The sequence below is a fragment of the Oncorhynchus gorbuscha genome, linkage group LG11 (assembly GCF_021184085.1).
Source record: "Oncorhynchus gorbuscha isolate QuinsamMale2020 ecotype Even-year linkage group LG11, OgorEven_v1.0, whole genome shotgun sequence".
Lineage (NCBI taxonomy): Eukaryota > Metazoa > Chordata > Actinopteri > Salmoniformes > Salmonidae > Oncorhynchus > Oncorhynchus gorbuscha.
The window spans coordinates 62,833,531-62,853,291 of record NC_060183.1 but is presented as its reverse complement, the minus strand read 5'-3'; the positions used below and the strand labels follow the sequence as shown (position 1 = coordinate 62,853,291).

Genomic DNA, 19,761 nt, shown 5'->3' with positions numbered 1-19,761 from the left:
AGACAGGGAGAGGAGAAGGTAGACGGGAGAGGGAGAGGTAGACAGAGGGAGAAGGTAGACAGGGAGAGGGGGAGGTAGACGGGAGAGGGGGAGGTAGACGGGAGTGGGAGAGGTAGACGGGAGAGGGAGAGGTAGACAGGGAGAGGGGGAGGTAGATGGGAGAGGGAGAGGTAGACGGGGAGAGGAGGAGGTAGACAGGGAGATGGAGAGGTAGACAGGGAGATGGGGAGGTAAATAGGAGAGGGAGAGGGAGAGGTAGCCGGGAGAGGGAGAGGTAGACGGGAGAGGTAGACGGGAGAGGGAGAGGTAAACAGGGAGAGGGGGAGGTAGACAGGGAGAGAGGGAGGTAGATGGGAGATGGAGAGGTAGACAGGGAGAGGGGGAGGTAGACGGGAGAGGGAGAGGTAGACAGGGAGAGGGGGAGGTAGACAGGGAGAGGGAGAGGTAGACAGGGAGAGGAGGAGGTAGACAGGGAGATGGGGAGGTAGACGGGAGAGGGAGAGGTAGACAGGGAGAGGAGAAGGTAGACGGGAGAGGGAGAGGTAGACAGGGAGAGGGGGAGGTAGACAGGGAGAGGGGGAGGTAGACGGGAGAGGGGGAGGTAGACAGGGAGATGGGGAGGTAGACAGGGAGAGGGGGAGGTAGACGGGAGAGGGGGAGGTAGACGGGAGTGGGAGAGGTAGACAGGGAGAGGGAGAGGTAGACAGGGAGAGGAGGTAGACAGGGAGATGGAGAGGTAGACGGGAGAGGGAGAGGTAGACAGGGAGAGGAGAAGGTAGACGGGAGAGGGAGAGGTAGACAGGGAGAGGGGAGGTAGACAGGGAGAGGGGGAGGTAGACGGGAGAGGGGAGGTAGACAGGGAGATGGGGAGGTAGACAGGGAGAGGGGGAGGTAGACGGGAGAGGGGGAGGTAGACGGGAGTGGGAGAGGTAGACAGGGAGAGGGAGAGGTAGACAGGGAGAGGAGGTAGACAGGGAGATGGAGAGGTAGACAGGGAGAGGGGGAGGTAGAAGCGTAGAGAGGGAAGTAGAAGGGGAGAGGGGGAGGTAGAAGGGTAGAGGGAGAGGTAGAAGGGGAAGGTAGAAGCATAGAGGTGGAAGTGGAAGGGTAGAGGAAGAGATAGACAGGGGGAGGTAGAGGGGGATGTAGACATGGAGAGGGAGAGAGAGACAGGGAGAGGGAGAGGTAGACAGGGACAGGGGGAGGTAGATGGGAGAGGGGGAGGTCGACGGGAGAGAGAGAGGTAGACGGGAGAGGGAGAGGTAGACGGGAGAGGGAGAGGTAGACGGGAGAGGGAGAGGTAGACAGGGAGATGGAGAGGTAGACGGGAGAGGTAGAGAGAGATGGAGAGGTAGACAGGGAGAGGGGGAGGTAGACAGGGAGAGGGAGAGGTAGACAGGGAGAGGGAGAGGTAGACGGGAGAGGGAGAGGTAGACAGGGAGATGGAGAGGTAGACGGGAGATGGAGAGAGAGATGGAGAGGTAGACGGGAGAGGGAGAGGTAGACGGGAGAGGGGAGGTAGACGGGAGAGGGAGAGGTAGACAGGGAGATTGAGAGGTGGAGAGGGGGAGGTAGACAGGGAGAGGAGGAGGTAGATGGGAGAGGGAGAGGTAGACAGGGAGAGGGAGAGGTAGACAGGGAGATGGAGAGGTAGACGGGAGAGGGAGAGGTAGACAGGGAGATGGAGAGGGAGAGGTAGACAGGGAGAGGGAGAGGTAGACAGGGAGATGGAGAGGGAGAGGTAGACAGGGAGAGGGAGAGGTTGACAGGGAGAGGAGGAGGTAGACAGGGAGATGGAGAGGTAGACAGGGAGAGGGGGAGGTAGATGGGAGAGGGAGAGGTAGACAGGGAGAGGAGGAGGTAGACAGGGAGAGGGGGAGGTAGACGGGAGAGGGAGAGGTAGACAGGGAGAGGAGGTCGTAGACGGGAGAGGGAGAGGTAGACAGGGAGAGGAGGTAGACGGGAGAGGGAGAGTTAAACAGGGAGAGGGGGAGGTAGATGGGAGAGGGAGAGGTAGACAGGGAGATGGGGAGGTAGACAGGGAGAGGGGTAGGTAGACGGGAGAGGGAGAGGTAGACAGAGAGAGGTAGAGAGAGATGGAGAGGTAGACAGGGAGAGGGGGAGGTAGACAGGGAGATGGAGAGGTAGACGGGAGAGGGAGAGGTAGACAGGGAGATGGAGAGGTAGACGGGAGAGGTAGAGAGAGATGGAGAGGTAGACAGGGAGAGAGGGAGGTAGACGGGAGAGGGAGAGGTAGACAGGGAGATGGAGAAGTAGACGGGAGAGGGAGAGGTAGACAGGGAGATGGAGAGGAGACGGGAGAGGTAGAGAGAGATGGAGAGGTAGACAGGGAGAGGGGGAGGTAGACAGGGAGAGGGAGAGGTAGACAGGGAGATGGAGAGGTAGACGGGAGAGGGAGAGGTAGACAGGGAGATGGAGAGGTAGACGGGAGAGGGAGAGGTAGACAGGGAGATGGAGAGGTAGACGGGAGAGGTAGAGAGAGATGGAGAGGTAGACAGGGAGAGGGGGAGGTAGACAGGGAGAGGGAGAGGTAGACAGGGAGATGGAGAGGTAGACGGGAGAGGGAGAGGTAGACAGGGAGATGGAGAGGTAGACGGGAGAGGTAGAGAGAGATGGAGAGGTAGACAGGGAGAGGGGGAGGTAGACGGGAGAGGGAGAGGTAGACAGGGAGATTGAGAGGTAGACAGGGAGAGGGGGAGGTAGACAGGGAGAGGAGGAGGTAGACGGGAGAGGGAGAGGTAGACAGGGAGATGGTGAGGTAGACGGGAGAGGGAGAGGTAGACAGGGAGACGGAGAGGGAGAGGTAGACAGGGAGAGGCGGAGGTAGACAGGGAGATGGAGAGGGAGAGGTAGACAGGGAGAGGGAGAGGTAGACAGGGAGATGGAGAGGTAGACGGGAGAGGGAGAGATAGACAGAGAGGTAGAATATAGACAGAGAGGTAGAATATAGACACAGCTAGAACACAGCAGAGCCAGCAGTCACAGAGAGAGAGAGATGAGGAAAGAGGGAAGGTAGAGAGCATATAAAGAGGGAGATGGAGGGTAGAGGAGGAGAGGACCAGGGGGAGATTTTGGCCAGTGGTTGTCATGCTCAGGTAATCTACAAATACTACTGAGTCACATAAACACTATCACAGAGAAAATAATAAGAGTCTAATAGTGCAGTCTTTGACAGTGTTGTTTTTAGTTCAATGTCCAGAGAGACACAATATTTTACATGAGATGAATAAACACATTCTGTGTTTTCTATTTCAAGACAGATTTACCTGTCTAAACACTGCATGGGTAAGTAGCAAGGCAAACATGTTGGTTCAGCCATAACTCCCCAAACGCTTTCGGTATCTGTTTCCACTGAAGGATGTGCTTCTCTCCAGAGCTTCGAGTTGTTCTACACTGCCATCTAGTTGTCACAGATTCATGTGTAATTACAAGGTAACAACCAGACTGGCTACATGGTGCATATACATGTTATAAAATGTTATTTCATTTTTTAAATTCCTCCCATATCGATTATTTTATAGCGTGGAAAGGGTCGAGAAAATAAATGATGTATATCTCTGCATAAATTATTGTAAGAATTATGGCCAGTACAAGACCACATTTGCTTAGTGATACCGTAGAGAATGGTTGTCAACCAGGTAACTATAGCATTAACATCACACAAAACAGTTAGCCAGCTATTACTAAGGATAAGGAACAGGCAGAACAATAATATCAATTTGTCGACAGGTCTTTGCGAAGTTGCGTTTCCATTTTTCACGTTTTCATGAATATGTCCATCCTGCGTTTCCGTAGTTAGCTACTGTCACATGAATGGTTTGTTGCGAAAGCTCAGCTTGACAGTTTCATGTCAAATTTCACGGGTCTTGGTTTGCCAGCTGGATCTCAAGTGGCAGATTTCCCTACTAAATAACAACGAGATATCCCCGACAGCTATTTTAAAGGCGTCAAGACGACCGTGATCTGGGAACGTCTCACGCCAAATGATTGTTAAGGCAAGATATAATCACATTCTCTGCTTGCTAACCTGAATTAGCTTGTCAGAATTGTTTACATGCAGGGGTCAGCTGTTTGTCATCAACAACAGCAATTGCATATTGTGCCATGGTGCAACTTCTGACATCTGTCGTCTCCTTGTCATCAGAATCTCCTGCATAGCCATTAGCCAGTCATGCTGCGATGGATACTCGGTGGTCGGGAAGCACAGGGGTCTGTCGAGGTAATAGCTGGCTAACTGTTTTGTGTGATGTTAATGCTATAGTTACCTGGTTGTGGTCTTGTAATGGCTATAATTCTTACTATACTTTGTGCAGAGATATACATCATTCATTTTCTCGACCCTTTCCATGCTTTTCTCACTATACTTCTCTTATGTGATTGAATTCACTGAGTGGCTTTTCAGCCTGCTGTCTCTCCTCGTCTCATTTTTATCCCTTATGTGTGCAGAAAAACCCTGTGCTATTCATTGGGGAGGAACAGCCCAAAAACTGGTTCACTGAACTGCAGGTGCTAAAAGGACATTTTGACATTGTTCGATTTCTGGTGCAGATTGATGACTTCAGGTAAGCACCTCTCCTCTCTCTCTCTCTCTCTCTCTCTCTCTCTCTCTCTCTCTCTCTCTCTCTCTCTCTCTCTCTCTCTCTGCTCTCTACCATCTGCTGGACTCTATCTCTCAGTGTGATTGACAGCAGATCCTCTCCAAAGCAAACTTACAGAGCGTGACAAGAGCTTAATCATCACCACTGCTGGACTGTGTGTGTGTATTTGATCTTCTCCTCAACAAATCTTTACTGGGTTGTGTGTGTTTTATACTGTATGTGTGGGGTTACTCTATAGTTTTCCCCTTTTCTTAACCCCCGCCTCCTACACACCTGCTACCCCACCTGCTCTTCCACCCCCCACTGACCACTGAATACATAGTTAACAGCCTTCACAGGTAATGCATTGCTTGGTGGAAGCATGCTGCGTGCTACTATGGTACAGTGGGTTTGCATAAGTGCTCTCATAAGTGCTTTCTAGCTGATCTGTGTGTGTGTGTGTGTGTGTGTGTGTGTGTGTGTGTGTGTGTGTGTGTGTGTGTGTGTGTGTGTGTGTGTGTGTGTGTGTGTGTGTGTGTGTGTGTGTGTGTGTGTGTGTGTGTGTGGAGTTGGGTGGGTCCGGCAGAGCTTCACGCCTCGTCTACCTCAGTAATGACCCCCTCCTCTGGGCCTCGTCCTCTCCAGACAGGCCAGCAGCCGAGGGCAGGGGCCGGAACATTCTCACCAGATTGCTTTTCAAGTCCCGAAATGTATCCTTTTCCAGCCCTCGTTTGCTGGAAAGACAGTTCCTTTTCTCTTCTTTCTTCTATCTCATCCTTTACTCTTTCTGATCCTCTCATCCTGTAGGTTGGTTGTAGATGGGTAGGGGTCAGAGGTCAGGGAAAGGAGCTAAGCCTGAGGACAGGTGTTTTTAAGATCCCAGGGGAGTTAGTGGATTTTGTGGACAGTAGCTTACTCTCTGTTTCACTGAAACACATCCTTCTGGTTCAGTCATTTGGAGTTGATACATGTTTTTTGTCATTCATACCTGAAGAGTATTGGGTAATTATAACCATCATGCTTTGTTTTTAGCTGTGCTTTTAGGTGAGTAGCAGGACTGCAAGCAGGACCAGTGTTTTGTCATGTCATAAGTAGACATTGTTGTTTCTCAGGTTTGCGTCTGCAGGAGACGATGGTCTGGTGTTGGTGTGGAACGTTGAGGTGAGCCATTTGTCTGGGAGGGGAGTCCGAGGGGGGGTTGTAGGAACATATAAACATCCAACGGCTTTGAGCAAAAGCTGGGTAGACGGAGGGCATGTTGTCCGGTCCTCTGGCAGTCTCTATGGGGGTGCCACAGGGTTCAATTCTCTGGCCGACTCTTTTCTCTGTATATATGAATGATGTTGCTCTTGCTGCAGGTGATTCCCTGATCCACCTCTACGCAGACGACACCATTCTGTATACTTCTGGCCCTTTCTTGGACACTGTGCTAACTAACCTCCAAATGAGCTTCAACGCCATACAACACTCCTTCCGTGGCCTCCAACTGCTCTTAAACGCTAGTAAAACCAAATGCATGCTTTTCAACCGTTCACTGCCTGCACCCGCACACCCGACTAGCATCACCACCCTGGATGGTTCCGACCTAGAATATGTGGACATCTATAAGTACCTAGGTGTCTGGCTAGACTGTAAACTCTCCTTCCAGACTCATATCAAACATCTCCAATCCAAAATCAAATCAAGAATCGGCTTTCTATTTCGCAACAAAGCCTCCTTCATTCACGCCGCCAATCTTACCCTAGTAAAACTGACTATCCTACCGATCCTCGACTTCGGCGATGTCATCTACAAAATGGCTTCCAATACTCTACTCAGCAAACTGGATGCAGTTTATCACAATGCCATCCGCTTTGTTACTAAAGCACCTTATACCACCCACCACTGCGACCTGTATGCTCTAGTCAGCTGGCCCTCGCTACATATTCGTCACCAGACCCACTGGCTCCAGGTCATCTACAAGTCATTGCTAGGTAAAGCTCCGCCTTATCTCAGTTCACTGGTCACGATGGCAACACCCACCCGTAGCACGCGCTCCAGCAGGTTAATATCACTGATCATCCCAGGGTAGCCTAGTGGTTAGAGCGTTGGACTAGTAACCGGAAGGTTGCAAGTTCAAACCCCCGAGCTGACAAGGTACAAATCTGTCGTTCTGCCCCTGAACAGGCAGTTAACCCACTGTTCCTAGGCCGTCATTGAAAATAAGAATTTGTTCTTAACTGACTTGCCTGGTTAAATAAAGGTAAAATAAAAAATAAAAAAACAAAGCCAACACCTCATTTGGCCGCCTTTCCTTCCAGTTCTCTGCTGCCTGTGACTGGAACGAATTGAAAAAAATCTCTGAAGCTGGAGACTTTTATCTCCCTCACCAACTTTAAACATCTGCTATCTGAGCAGCTAACCGATGTACATAGCTGTACATAGTCCATCGGTAAATAGCCCACCCAATTTACCTACCTCATCCCCATACTGTTTTTATTTATTTACTTTTCTGCTCTTTTGCACACCAATATCTCTACCTGCATATATGACCATCTGATCATTTATCACTCCAGTGTTAATCTGCTAAAATTGTAATTATTCGCCTACCTCCTCATGCCTTTTGCACACAATGTATAAAGACTCTTTTTTTCTTTTTTTCCTACTGTGTTATTATTGACTTGTTTGTTTACTCCATGTGTAACTCTGTGTTGCTGTCTGTTCACACTGCTATGCTTTATCTTGGCCAGGTCGCAGTTGTAAATGAGAACTTGTTCTCAACTAGCTTACCTGGTTAAATAAAGGTGAAAAAAAAGAAAAAATAATTTGAAACGATAAAGCTAGAATAAAGGGTAGTAGTGTTTTAGTAACGCCAATAGGTGGCAGTGTTGTGAATATATTTTGAATAATACGAATTGTCGTGTGTGTGTGTGTGTGTTTGTGTGTTCTCAGACAGGAGAGAGGCTGCTGGAACTAAGGGGTCACTCCCAGCAGATAACAGCCATGACAGCCTACACACACACCAGTGGAGAGAACACACACACCTCCCTCATCACAGCTTCCTCGGACCGCACCCTCAGTGTATCCTTACACACACACACACACACACACACACACACACACACACACACACACACACACACACACACACACACACACACACACACACACACACACACACACACACACACACACACACACACACACACACACACACACACACATAGAACCCTGTTGTTGTGTTTCCTGAGTGTTGTGGTTCAGCTGTGGGACCCAGAGACAGGCAACAGGGTTCAGACCGTCTCAGACCTCCAGTCCTCTGTCAAGGTATGTTCATCTGCTTTTCATCTGTTGGCAACACTTGCAACTCGTTACCATATGTTACCTAGTGCTGTGTTCTCTTTCAAGTTCCAAGTTTTTATTGTCATGTGCACAGTGAAGTACAGTGAAATGCCTTTCTTGCTCTTTCGCAACAATGCAGTAGTACATATTAGTAGTACTATAAAACAGTCAAGTAGAACTAAAACACACAAGAAATAGAAATAAGAAGAACATGAAAAGTAAGCCAGCTATATACAGGGTCAGTTCCAATACCATATTTACAATGTGCAGGGATCCTGGATCGATAGAGGTAGATATGTATAAGGGCATGTAACTAGGCATCAGGATATATGATAAACAGAGTAGCAGCAGTGTATATGATGATTGCATATGAGTGTGTGTGTGAGTGTATTGGAGCGTGACTGTGTTGAATGTACATAGAGAAAATGCAAAAGGCCAATGTAGATAGTCCGTGTAGCCATTTAGCACTCTTATGGCTTGGGGAGAGAAGCTATCTTTGTTACCGAGTCCCAATGAAAGTAATTTTTTATATTTTACCTTTATTTAACTAGGCAAGTCAGTTAAGAACAAACTCTTATTTTCAATGACTGCCTAGGAACAGGCCCCTGCCTTGTTCAGGGGCAGATCGACAGATTTGTCAGCTCGGGGATTTGATCTTGCAACCTTTCGGTTACTAGTCCAACGCTCTAACCACTAGGCTATCCTGCCACCTTGACCACTAGGCTACCCTGCCCCGCCGCTCCGACCACTAGTCTACCCGCCGCCCTGCGTAATGTCTTATGTAATTACCTTTATCGAGTAGTGTCTAAAATATCTGGTCATTTCAGTCATTTCAAAAGAAAGTGATGAATGTTGTGTTGCTTAAATATTTTTTTTTATTGAACACATACAAGAAAGAAAACAAGATATACAGAACAAGTAAACAGAAAGCAGAGGGCAGATGCAACCCCCCATAATTTGGTAGAGGGAACTTTGTTCCTTTTCCAAAACAACAAGATATTTTTTCTGTTGCCGAAATGAGACTAAGAGATGAGTTGTTTTGGGGGCTTGGTTAATCATTTGAGGGTTTCTGACACTCCCAGGATGATCAGAAGTGGGTCTGAGTCAATTAAAGACTCCAGAACCTCAGAGAGGATCCTACAAATTCCACACCAATAACCATGCAGGTTAGAGCATAGGGCACAGCAGTGGAGTCGTGTACCCTGCACAGCATGACATTTATCACACAGGGGAGGTATCAGGAAATATCCTATGCAGTTTAATTTTGGAATAGTGTAATCTGTGTAAGATCTTGAATTGTGTAAGACAATGTCTGGAGTTAATGGAGCAGGTGTGGATATACTTCCAGCTCTCTTCCCAGCCTGCACCAGAAATGTCAGTCCCTAGCTCTTCCTCCCATTTTGCCTTAATGGCATCTGTAGAAGGTGTGCTAACAGATTGAAAAGCGTCATACAGACGAGATATCTGTTTTTGTCTGAGGTGGGACACATTTTCATGGATCCGTCGAACATGGAAGGTTTAACATTTCCAAATGTAGGAAGATGTTTTCTAACAAAGTCTCTAATCTGTAGGGATCTGAAAAAGTTACTTCTGGGAAGATTATAGGTTTCCCTCAGCAAATCAAAGGAGGCAAAGGTCCCTTCTATATAAAAATCCTCTATGGTATTGATCCCTAGTTCTCCCGATCGAGCAAAGGTGTTATCAAGGTTAGAGGGAACAAAGTACGTATTCTTCGCAGTAGGGAGCAGAATGATATTGGTATAAGGTCAAAATGGAACTTAGTTTGCTTCAGATACGGACTGTGCTATGTGTGCTGTATACTAGGATTGTTACCATAAAGTGACATCGACAAATTGACGGGACAAAATCACAGCGTCAATAGAAGAAGGGCGGCTACCCTCACGCTCCATACCAAGCCAGCTGCGTCATCCAGACAAAACACAAGAACACAGAGGTTAGCGGACCAATAGTAAAATACACTGCTCAAAAAAATAAATGTAACACATAAACAACACAATGTAACTCCAAGTCAATCACACTGCTGTGTCATCAACCTGTCCACTTAGGAAGCAACACTGATTGACAATACATTTCACATGCTGTTGTGCAAATGGAATAGACAACAGGTGGAAATTATAGGCAATTAGCAAGACACCCCCAACAAAGGAGTGGTTCTGCAGGTGGTGACTACAGACCACTTCTCAGTTCCTATGCTTCCTGACTGATGTTTTGGTCACTTTTGAATGTTGGCGGTGCTTTCACTCTAGTGGTAGCATGAGACGGAGTCTACAACCCACACAAGTGCCTCAGGTAGTGCAGCTCATCTAGGATGGAACATCAATGCGAGCTGTGGCAAGAAGGTTTGCTGTGTCTGTCAGCGTAGTTTCCAGAGCATGGAGGCGCTACCAGGAGACGTGGAGGAGGCCGTAGTAGGGCAACAACCCAGCAGCAGGACCACTACCTCCGTCTTTGTGCAAGGAGGAGCAGGAGGAGCACTGCCAGAGCCCTGCAAAATGTCCTCCAGCAGGCCACAAATGTGCATGTGTCTGCTCAAACGGTCAGAAACAGACTCCATGAGGGTGGTATGAGGGCCCGACGTCCACAGGTGGGGGTTGTGCTTACAGCCCAACACCGTGCAGGACGTTTAGCATTTGCCAGAGAACACCAAGATTGGCAAATTCGCCACTGGCGCCCTGTGCTCTTCACATATGAAAGCAGGTTCACACTGAGCACATGTGACAGACGTGACAGTCTGGAGACGCCGTGGAGAACGTTCTGCTGCCTGCAACATCCTCCAGCATGACCGGTTTGGTGGTGGGTCAGTCATGGCGTGGGGTGGCATTTCATTGGGGGACCGCACAGCCCTCCATGTGCGCGCCAGAGGTAGCCTGACTGCCATTAGGTACCGAGATGAGATCCTCAGACCCCTTGTGAGACCATATGCTGGTGCGGTTTGCCCTGGGTTCCTCCTAATGCAAGACAATGCTAGACCTCATGTGACTGGAGTGTGTCAGCAGTTCCTGCAAGAGGAAGGCATTGATGCTATGGACTGTCCCGCCCGTTCCCCAGACCTGAATCCAATTGAGCACATTTGGGACATCATGTCTCGCTCCATCCACGACAGACTGTCCAGGAGTTGGCGGATGCTTTAGTCCAGGTCTGGGAGGAGATCCCTAAGGAGACCATCCGCCACCTCATCAGGAGCATGCCCAGGTGTTGTAGGGAGGTCATACAGGCACGTGGAGGCCACACACACTACTGAGCCTCATTTAGACTTGTTTTAAGGACATTACATCAAAGTTGGATCAGCCTGTAGTGTGGTTTTCCACTTTAATTTTGAGTGTGACTCCAAATCCAGACCTCCATGGGTTGATACATTTGATTTCCATTGATACTTTTTGTGTGATTTTGTTGTCAGCACATTCAACTATGTAAAGGAAAAAGTATTTAATAAAAATATTTCATTCATTCAGATCTAGGATGTGTTATTTTAGTGTTCCCTTTATTTTTTTGAGCAGTGTATAACATTTGGGGTAGACAATCCTTCCATCTTGGACTTCCAGAGGTGTTTTTACCACTCCTGTGTGTTTTATAATCCCAGATGAATGGATTGATAATTGAGTCCAGTTGTTTATGAAAGGATTTAGGTATGAATACTGGGATGTTCTGGAATTGGTAAAGCAGTTGCGGGAGGAAGCATTCATTCTTCCGAGCAGGAAAATTCAATTGGAAGAGTTCTCCAAAATTGTACGTTTGCAGTTGTCTAAAAAAACAACACTATTTTGCTCAAATTGTTTTTTTCTACTCTTAAGTGTGTACATTGCTGTATTTATATGTGGGATATTATTTATCAGCAAGAGAAGTTCATGGATTGTGCGTCTTTAAATGTTAATTTGGGAGGTGGTTGCTAGGGGCAACAGTGCTGTTCCATATCTTTCCCACACCTGTTTTCACCATCTAGCATACTGTTTCTATATATACAGTCAGTTCAGGTTATATTTAGACATACTGTCTTTTTATGTCTGTGAACTCCACTATTAATTCAAATATTTGCAATTTATTTTATATTTTATTTCACCTTTATTTAACTAGGTAGGATAGTTTAGAACAAGTTCTCATTGACAACTGCGACCTGAACAAGATAAAACAAAGCAGTGCGACACAAACAACACAGAGTTACACATGGAATAAATTAAACACACAGTCAATAACACAATAGAAAAAACAAAGTCTATATACAGTGTGTGCAAATGACGTGAGGAGGGAAGGTAATAAATAGGCCATTGTAGCGACGTAATTATAATTTAGCAAATGAACACTGGAGTGATAGATGTGCAGATGATGATGTGCAAGTAGAAATACTGGTGTGCAATAATGTAAATAAAAACAATATGGGGATGAGGTGGATAGATTGCTTAGGCTGGTTAGGCTATTTACCATTCTACCATTGTTGCATAAACCCCATGGTTTATGCAACAATGGTAATTAGTCTCCATAGGTTGATAATGGATATATAAGTGTGTGGGTGGGTGGGTGGGTGTGTACTCTTATCGTTCTATCTCTGTTAGTGTCTGCTGGTGTTGGAGCGGTTATGTGTGTTGGTGTGGGTGGGTGGGTAGGTACGTGTGTACTCTTATCGTTCTATCTCTGTTAGTGTCTGCTGGTGTTGGAGCGGTTATGTGTCTGGGTGTCGGGAGGAAATGAGTTGTGTGTGTGGAACAGAGACTTCCAGCTCCAGTGTCAGAGCCAGCACCATGACGACACAGGTAATAACACAGAGATCATGTTAGGATACATTCATTCATAATGCACTATTCACACATTAACCTCATGGTACACAGAGAAACCAGGATTACGGTTCAGTTGCCACAAAAGGGAGCAAACGTTTTTAAAGGAAGGGAGTACTGTCTGATCTTGTCCATTTAGCACCACCTTTTCTTTCCATTGGTGCTTATTTATGTATTTTAATCTCATATATGAAGGGATTCAATGTTAGTCTTGTGTTGTGTCTCAAGGAATCAGTGCCATGGTGGAGTTGCCTAAGAACTGTATAGCAGCAGCTATGGACAAAGATATAGGTGAGTAGTAATAGTAACCATGGTTGTAGTCCTGTATTCTTTATCAACCTTTATGTTGTCCATGTATCTCTTTTGAACTAAGGTAAACACCCTCTCCCTCCCTCCGTGTAGTGATTTTCAGGCTGACCATGTCCACTGGGTCCCGGTTGTCTGTGGCAGAGGTCAGACGTCTATCTGACCACCAGGACAGCATCCACGCTCTCATCAACATCAATGGTCAGCCTTTATCTCTTCGTCATCTCACATTTACATTTGACATGTTAGTCATTCAGCAGATGCTCTCATCCAGAGCCCCTTAGTACAATCATTTCAAGATAGCAAGGTGAGACAACCAAGTATCACCGTTGTAGTAAGTACATTTTCCTCAATAAAGAAGTTATATGGATATGACCTAGCAGGTCTGATAGAGAGATCACTTTGCTGATGTCAAATACACTGAGTGTTTTTGACATCAGTAAGGACACCTTCCTAATATTGAGTTGCACCCCTCTCCCTCCCTCTTGCCTTCAGAACAACCTTAATTCATCGGGGTATGGACTCTACAAAGTGTCAAAAGTGTTCCACAGGGATGCTGGCCCATTTTTGTCTCCAAAACTTCCCACAGTTGTGTCAAGTTGGCTGGATATCCTTTGCGTGGAGGACCATTCTTGATGAACACATGAAACTGTTGAGCGTGACAAATACACAATCAAAGTGGTGTTCTTGGCACCTACTACCATACCCTGTTCAAAGGCACTTAAATATTTTGTCTTGGTCATTCACCCTCTGAATGGCACACATACACAATCCATGTCTCAAGGCTTAGAAATCCTTCTTTAACCTGTTTCCTCCCCTTCATCTACACTGATTGAAGAGACATCAATAGGGGATCATAGCTTTCGCCTGAATTCACCTGGTCAGTCTTCAGTATGTCTTGGAAAGAGCAGGTGTCCTTAATGCTTTGTACACTCAGTGTATAATTCAGGTTGACTTGGTTTAACTTAAACTGAAGCTAAACTTTGACCGGGCAGTCTGGGATTTGAATTTCTGAGGTTCTACTTCACAAATTGTAACTATGGTATTTTCCTCCTCCTCTTCCTCCTCTTCCTCCTCTACCTCTTCCTTTTCAGATGGCCTATTTGCCAGTGGGTCCCATGTTGGCGAGCTGATCCTGTGGGACGCTGTTGATTGGACGATTATGGCCTATGAGCACATCCTGTGGGAGGAGTCTCAGACCGACACCCAGGCTGAGATCCGATTGGCCGCTCCGAAACCCAGTGAGATGTCCATCCAACAGCTGACATCCGATGGAGAGGTGAGTACCATGTTTTGACATGGTGAGATTATTTTAGGTTGAAAGTTAGTGTTGTTAATCGAGTCAAGTCAACTGGTATTTAAGGTGCATTATCACAAGGTCTCAATACACTACAAATGAATGATCTTTTATCACCTCTTCCTCCCTAGCTGATGGTGGCTGCAGTGGGCAGTGGTCTGTATGTGTACAGCGTCATCACTAAGAGTGTTGTGGCCTACAGGAAGACAGCCCACGACTCCAACGTACTACACACCATGCTGCTGCCTGATGGGTAATTAAATCACACCTGCTCTTATTAAGAGACCCACTGTTTGCTGTTCCCAAGCTCTTTATCTCAGCCACAACAATGTTCTCAAACATAATGGTCTTTATGAGGTTTCACACGTTACCTGTGTTGTTTTCTCTTCTGTAAGGTACATGTGTGTCACACTGCAGTGTTTTATAGATGTCTTATAGAGTGTGTGTGTGTTGCAGGGGGCTGATGTCATGCTCCGAGGATGGCAGTGTGAGGATTTGGGAGATGCAGGACCTCCTGTTACCTGCAGAACCAGCCTCTGCAGGTGAGTCGTACACACACACACACACACAGCGGAGTCAGTGTAGTGTTGGGATCAAAGGAGGGCTAAACAGACTATGGCAGTGATGTCACTAGCCTAGGCTAGCGTCTATACTAATCCTACACAGCTGCCTTTGAAGTGGATTGGAGCGCTCCTCTGAGTCTGAGCTGTGGTCCTTTCTTTCTCTCGCTTTCTCGTTCTGTTCATCCATCACTTCACCACAGCTCAGAGCTCAGAGTCTGTCAGTGTGATGCCTCCTTCTTGAAGCACTGTCATCAGTCAGCGAACACACACACTCAGCCAAGTCACATTTCCTGAGTTGGTTTTTCTTTTTGCACTTCCACTGTAATTTATAAGGAAGGGAAATATAATTTTGGTCTTTTGGGATTTTTATGGCCTTTTTATTGTCCATATTAAGATAAATGTTTTCATGTGAAAAACTGTGACAAGCCCCTAGGGGCAGGCGGTCTACAGTCATGTCTTATTGGATGGTTGTGGAATGTTTCTCATCCCAGAGCTGTGCCCACTGCTTGACATCTCGTGGTGATGACGTCGTGGCTGATAGAGTCCATGTGCCAAACCTGTCTGGTTGCCGAGTCCATCTGAAAAGTCACAGCATCAGCTTTCTATTAAAATCTCTCTCTTCTCTCCATCCTCCAGGGTTCTTTGGGATGTGGACTTTCGGCAGGTCCAATAAGCAGGCGGGGCCTCCTGTGAAGAAGGTTCTTGAACTCCCCAGTCTCAGAACATTGGAACTGACGGGTGACCTGATTGGACACTCAGGGGCCGTGCAGGTATGATGTCACGTAATAATCAACTGACAACATTTAGATAAATATCTTATTCTATTTATACATGTTACCATTTCTGTGTATTTGTGTGTTTTTGCTTGCGTGTCCTCTCCAGATGTTTGTGAGTTTTGGGGAGAAGGGTCTGGTAACATGTTCTACAGACCACCTGCTGATTGCATGGAAGAACAGAGAGAGAGAGTCTCACCTCCGCAGTCTCGCCCTCTTCAGGAAACTGGAGGAGAACGGGGGACTCTGACCCCCACCTGTCAGTCACTAACACCATTATTTATGATTTTACAGAACACTTTCTACTGGAAGTTAAGGTTTTAAAGAGGGGTGGAATGTATTTGTTCCTAGGTGTTGTTATTTCACTGTCTGAGGTTCATGGATATGTACAATGTGATGGATATTTCTTTACCATGTTTGTTGGTTTAGTGATTTTACGTGTGAAATTCTGTGTGTTTCTAGTCTTCAATTTTAATCTGATGTTCTTATATATGCCTGTCTTCAAGTTGGTCACACTTATTTGCCAAATGTCTGTATGGTTATTTGAACTATTTTTACCCCACACTTGCTTGTTTTTTAAAGCCTAAAAATAATGTCACAAATTAAAGATACAACTGGTCACAAACACCATATTGCAGGATATGTATATTTTAAACATGTTTATTGTTTGTCACTAATAAATTTAAAAAGTATTGACAAAGAGAACCAAAATCAGACCACAAAAGACTGAAATCATATCCACTCAACTCTGGAGGATCCAACCAGAGCAGCTTTATAAACAACTAAAGCCTCAAACCATACAATCCTTCCAAAATACATAAAACATTACCATTATACTTGCCTTTTCACGGCCAATAATGACAAAACAACGAATAATTACTTTAAAAAATAGAGCTTGTATACATTAACGCTTGTTGAGTTCCTATTGGTTGTTCTGAAGGAAACAGATTGGCACGTTCTCCGTATCCATTGATGCCAGTCTCTGACCAATGACAGAGCCTGGTTAACATGACATCACAGTAGATGTCAGCCATGCTCTCACTTCAGCTGAAAGGTTTGTTTTGGGGGGGAAAAGAGAGGAAAGGAGGTGAAGCATGAGGGTGACATCAGATCTGAACACATCTAACTGAACAACTGAAACAAAAGTCAATAAAAAACATTGTTCTATTAAAAATAGATGAAGCTCAATGGACAGTCCATGGGACACTACATAGTGGGATGTTGAAGTCAGCAGTAGCTAGGTAGTTTCCAGTGTCGTATATCAGTGAAACTATGAAAGCCTTGACAGAGTGAGCAATGGGAAGAGGTTTTAAGGCATTTGTCTTACCATGTTCTGAAACTAGCATACAGTCATTGTCAAACACACTGTTCTCTCCATAATACCTGTAGTGTTCACCTGTCGAGGGTCAGTCTCAAATGACACCATGTTCCCCACAAAGCACACTTCATTTGTCACTATATGGGGAATAGGGTGCCATTTTGGACATTAATATACTGTGATACTCTGACCAACCAGAGAACGAGGAGTTGAGGAATGTGAGACATGAGCCAGGTTAAAATTCTAAAGTAAAATAGGCCTACTCTGGCTTAGTGGCTTTGTTCAGCTACTCACTAACCCAAACAAACCACATGAAACCAAACAAATCATTTGAAGCTAAATCAACCACATGAAGCCAAACAAACCACATGAAGCCAAACAAACCATTTGAATCCAAACAAACCATTTGAAGCCAAACAAACCATTTGACGCTGAAGGAACACTGTTTCAGAGGAGAGGAGCAAAGTAAGGCACCTTGAAGAAGATCACTGTTCCTTCGGTTAACTACGTACCCCAGTTTAGTTTCTCTTGGTTGAATATACACACATGCAGGCATGCGCAAGCACTTTGAACTCGGAACTTACCACCCATTCATAACACATCTGACCATAGCTGCAGGAAGATGTTTGGGGGGGGGTGTCATAGAATATTTTGGAGGGGCACGCGCTACAGACTACAAACACGCTACATATATCGGACTGATAATTATAGAACTAGTAAAGGCCCAGTGCACTACTTCTGTAATTAGTATTATTTTTTAAATATCTGATTTTTCAGGGGAGACACCAGCACCCTCAGCACCCCTACTTCCAGCAGGCTATGCCTTTGACTGCCTGTCTTGTATGTCTACTGTGTAGCTGCACAAGGACATTATTGGAACTGCATTTCCCACTGCCAACCAATGGAGGGAGACCACTACACAGTAATGTGTTTTAGATGACAGGAAGGGGATGATAATGTCATTTTCAATATTGTTTTAATAGCAGAGTCGGAGTTGAAAACCCAACAGAACCAAGCAGCAGTACAGGGTACTGGGAGCTGGCCTGATGGTCTCTTTTCCTAGAGAGGATCCAAAGACCGGGTCAATCTAAAATGTCCCCATAGAACGCACTACCATTCTGTACTGCACTTTAAAGGCAATAGGGTGCATTTAAGATGCAACTGTTTAAGCCCCAAAAGCTAAGTGTGCCAGTGTTTCTCACCACATACATCTCTGCCCCAAAAGTAGTGCACTACATAGGGAATAGTTTGAGCCAGAGCCATCCAAGTCTTTCATGCTGTGTCTCTCCCATGGTGGTTTCATCAGGCTGCTGTGAGGTGGCTCTGCTCAGACCACACTGCCATGCTACATCATAACGGACCAGCAACACGCTATGGGGACACAGGAGGGACAAGAAGCAGTTGGAAAATATAATGTACTCCTACAGTCGTGGACAAAAGTTTTGAGAATGACACAAATATTAATTTTCACAAAGTCTGCTGCCTCAGTCTCTTTAGATATTTTTGTCAGATGTTACTATGGAATACTGAAGTATAATTACAAGCATTTTGTAAGTGTCAAAAGCTTTTATTGACAACTACATAAAGTTGGTGCAAAGAGTCAATATTTGCAGTGTTGACCCTTCTTTTTCAAGACCTCTGCAATCCGCCATGGCATGCTGTCAATTAACTTCTGAGCCACATCCTGACTGATGGCAGCCCATAATCAATGCTTTGAGTTTGTCAGAATTTGTGTTTTTTTTTGTCCATCTGTCTCTTGAGGATTGACCACAAGTTCTCAATGGGATTAAGGTCTGGGGAGTTTCCTGGCCATGGACCCAAAATATCGATGTTTTGTTCCCCGAGCCACTTGGTTATCACTTTTGCCTTATGGCAAGGTGCTCCATCTTGCTGGAAAAGGCATTGTTCGTCACCAAACTGTTCCTGGATGGTTGGGAGAAGTTGCTCTCAGAGGATGTGTTGGTACCATTCTTTATTCATGGCTGTGTTCTTAGGCAAAATTGTGAGTGAGCCCACTCCTTTGGCTGAGAAGCAACCCCACACATGAATGGTCTAAGGATGCTTTACTGTTGGCATGACACAGGACTGATGGTAGCGCTCGCCTTGTCTTCTCCGGACATGCTTTTTTCCAGGTGCCCCAAACAATCGGAAAGGGGATTCATCAGAGAAAATTACTTTACCCCAGTCCTCAGCAGTCCAATCCCTGTACCCTTTGCAGAATATCTGTCCCTGATGTTTTTCCTGGAGAGAAGTGTCTTCTTTGCTGCCCTTCTTGACACCAGGCCATCCTCCAAAAGTATTTTGCATACAGATGCACTATCACCTGCTTGCTGTGATTCCTGAGCAAGCTCTGTACTGGTGGTGCAGTTGAATCAACTTTAGGAGACGGTCCTGGTGCTTGCTGGATTTTCTTGGGCGCCCTGAAGCCTTCTTCACAACAACTGAACCTCTCTCCTTGATGATCTGATAAATGGTTGATTTAGGTGCAATCTTACTGGAAGCAATATCCTTGCCTGTGAAGCCCTTTTTGTGCAAAGTAATGATGACGGCACGTGTTTCCTTGCAGGTAACCATGGTTGACAGAGGAAGAACAATGATTCCAAGCACCACCGTCCTTTTGAAGCTTCCAGTCTGTTATTCGAACTCAATCAGCATGACAGAGTGATCTCCAGCCTTGTCCTCATCAACACTCACACCTGTGTTAATGAGAGAATCACTGACATGATGTCAGCTGGTCCTTTTGTGGCAGGGCTGAAATGCAGGGGAATTTTTTGGGGGGGATTCAGTTCATTTGCATG

The 19,761-nt window shown here is 46.0% G+C and overlaps 1 protein-coding gene across 3 annotated transcripts; it reads left to right on the top strand.

Moving 5' to 3' along the window:
- Positions 1 to 3,806: 3,806 nt before the first annotated feature.
- Positions 3,807 to 16,272, top strand: wdr41 (WD repeat domain 41). 3 transcript variants are annotated; one of them, XM_046370428.1, is made up of 14 exons: positions 3,807 to 4,016; positions 4,166 to 4,240; positions 4,468 to 4,583; positions 5,711 to 5,759; positions 7,530 to 7,658; positions 7,842 to 7,904; positions 12,574 to 12,685; positions 12,935 to 12,997; positions 13,109 to 13,213; positions 14,107 to 14,291; positions 14,441 to 14,562; positions 14,766 to 14,851; positions 15,509 to 15,642; positions 15,755 to 16,272. In XM_046370428.1, the coding sequence occupies exons 2-14, from the start codon at positions 4,193 to 4,195 to the stop codon at positions 15,893 to 15,895; spliced, it is 1,353 nt and encodes a 450-aa protein (XP_046226384.1). In that variant the 5' UTR covers positions 3,807 to 4,016; positions 4,166 to 4,192; the 3' UTR covers positions 15,896 to 16,272. The 3 variants fall into 3 exon arrangements, with proteins under 3 accessions (XP_046226384.1, XP_046226385.1, XP_046226386.1); XM_046370429.1 differs by lacking the exon at positions 3,807 to 4,016 and having other exon boundaries at positions 4,214 to 4,240; positions 5,244 to 5,759; XM_046370430.1 differs by lacking the exons at positions 3,807 to 4,016; positions 4,166 to 4,240 and having other exon boundaries at positions 4,473 to 4,583; positions 5,168 to 5,759.
- Positions 16,273 to 19,761: the final 3,489 nt, after the last annotated feature.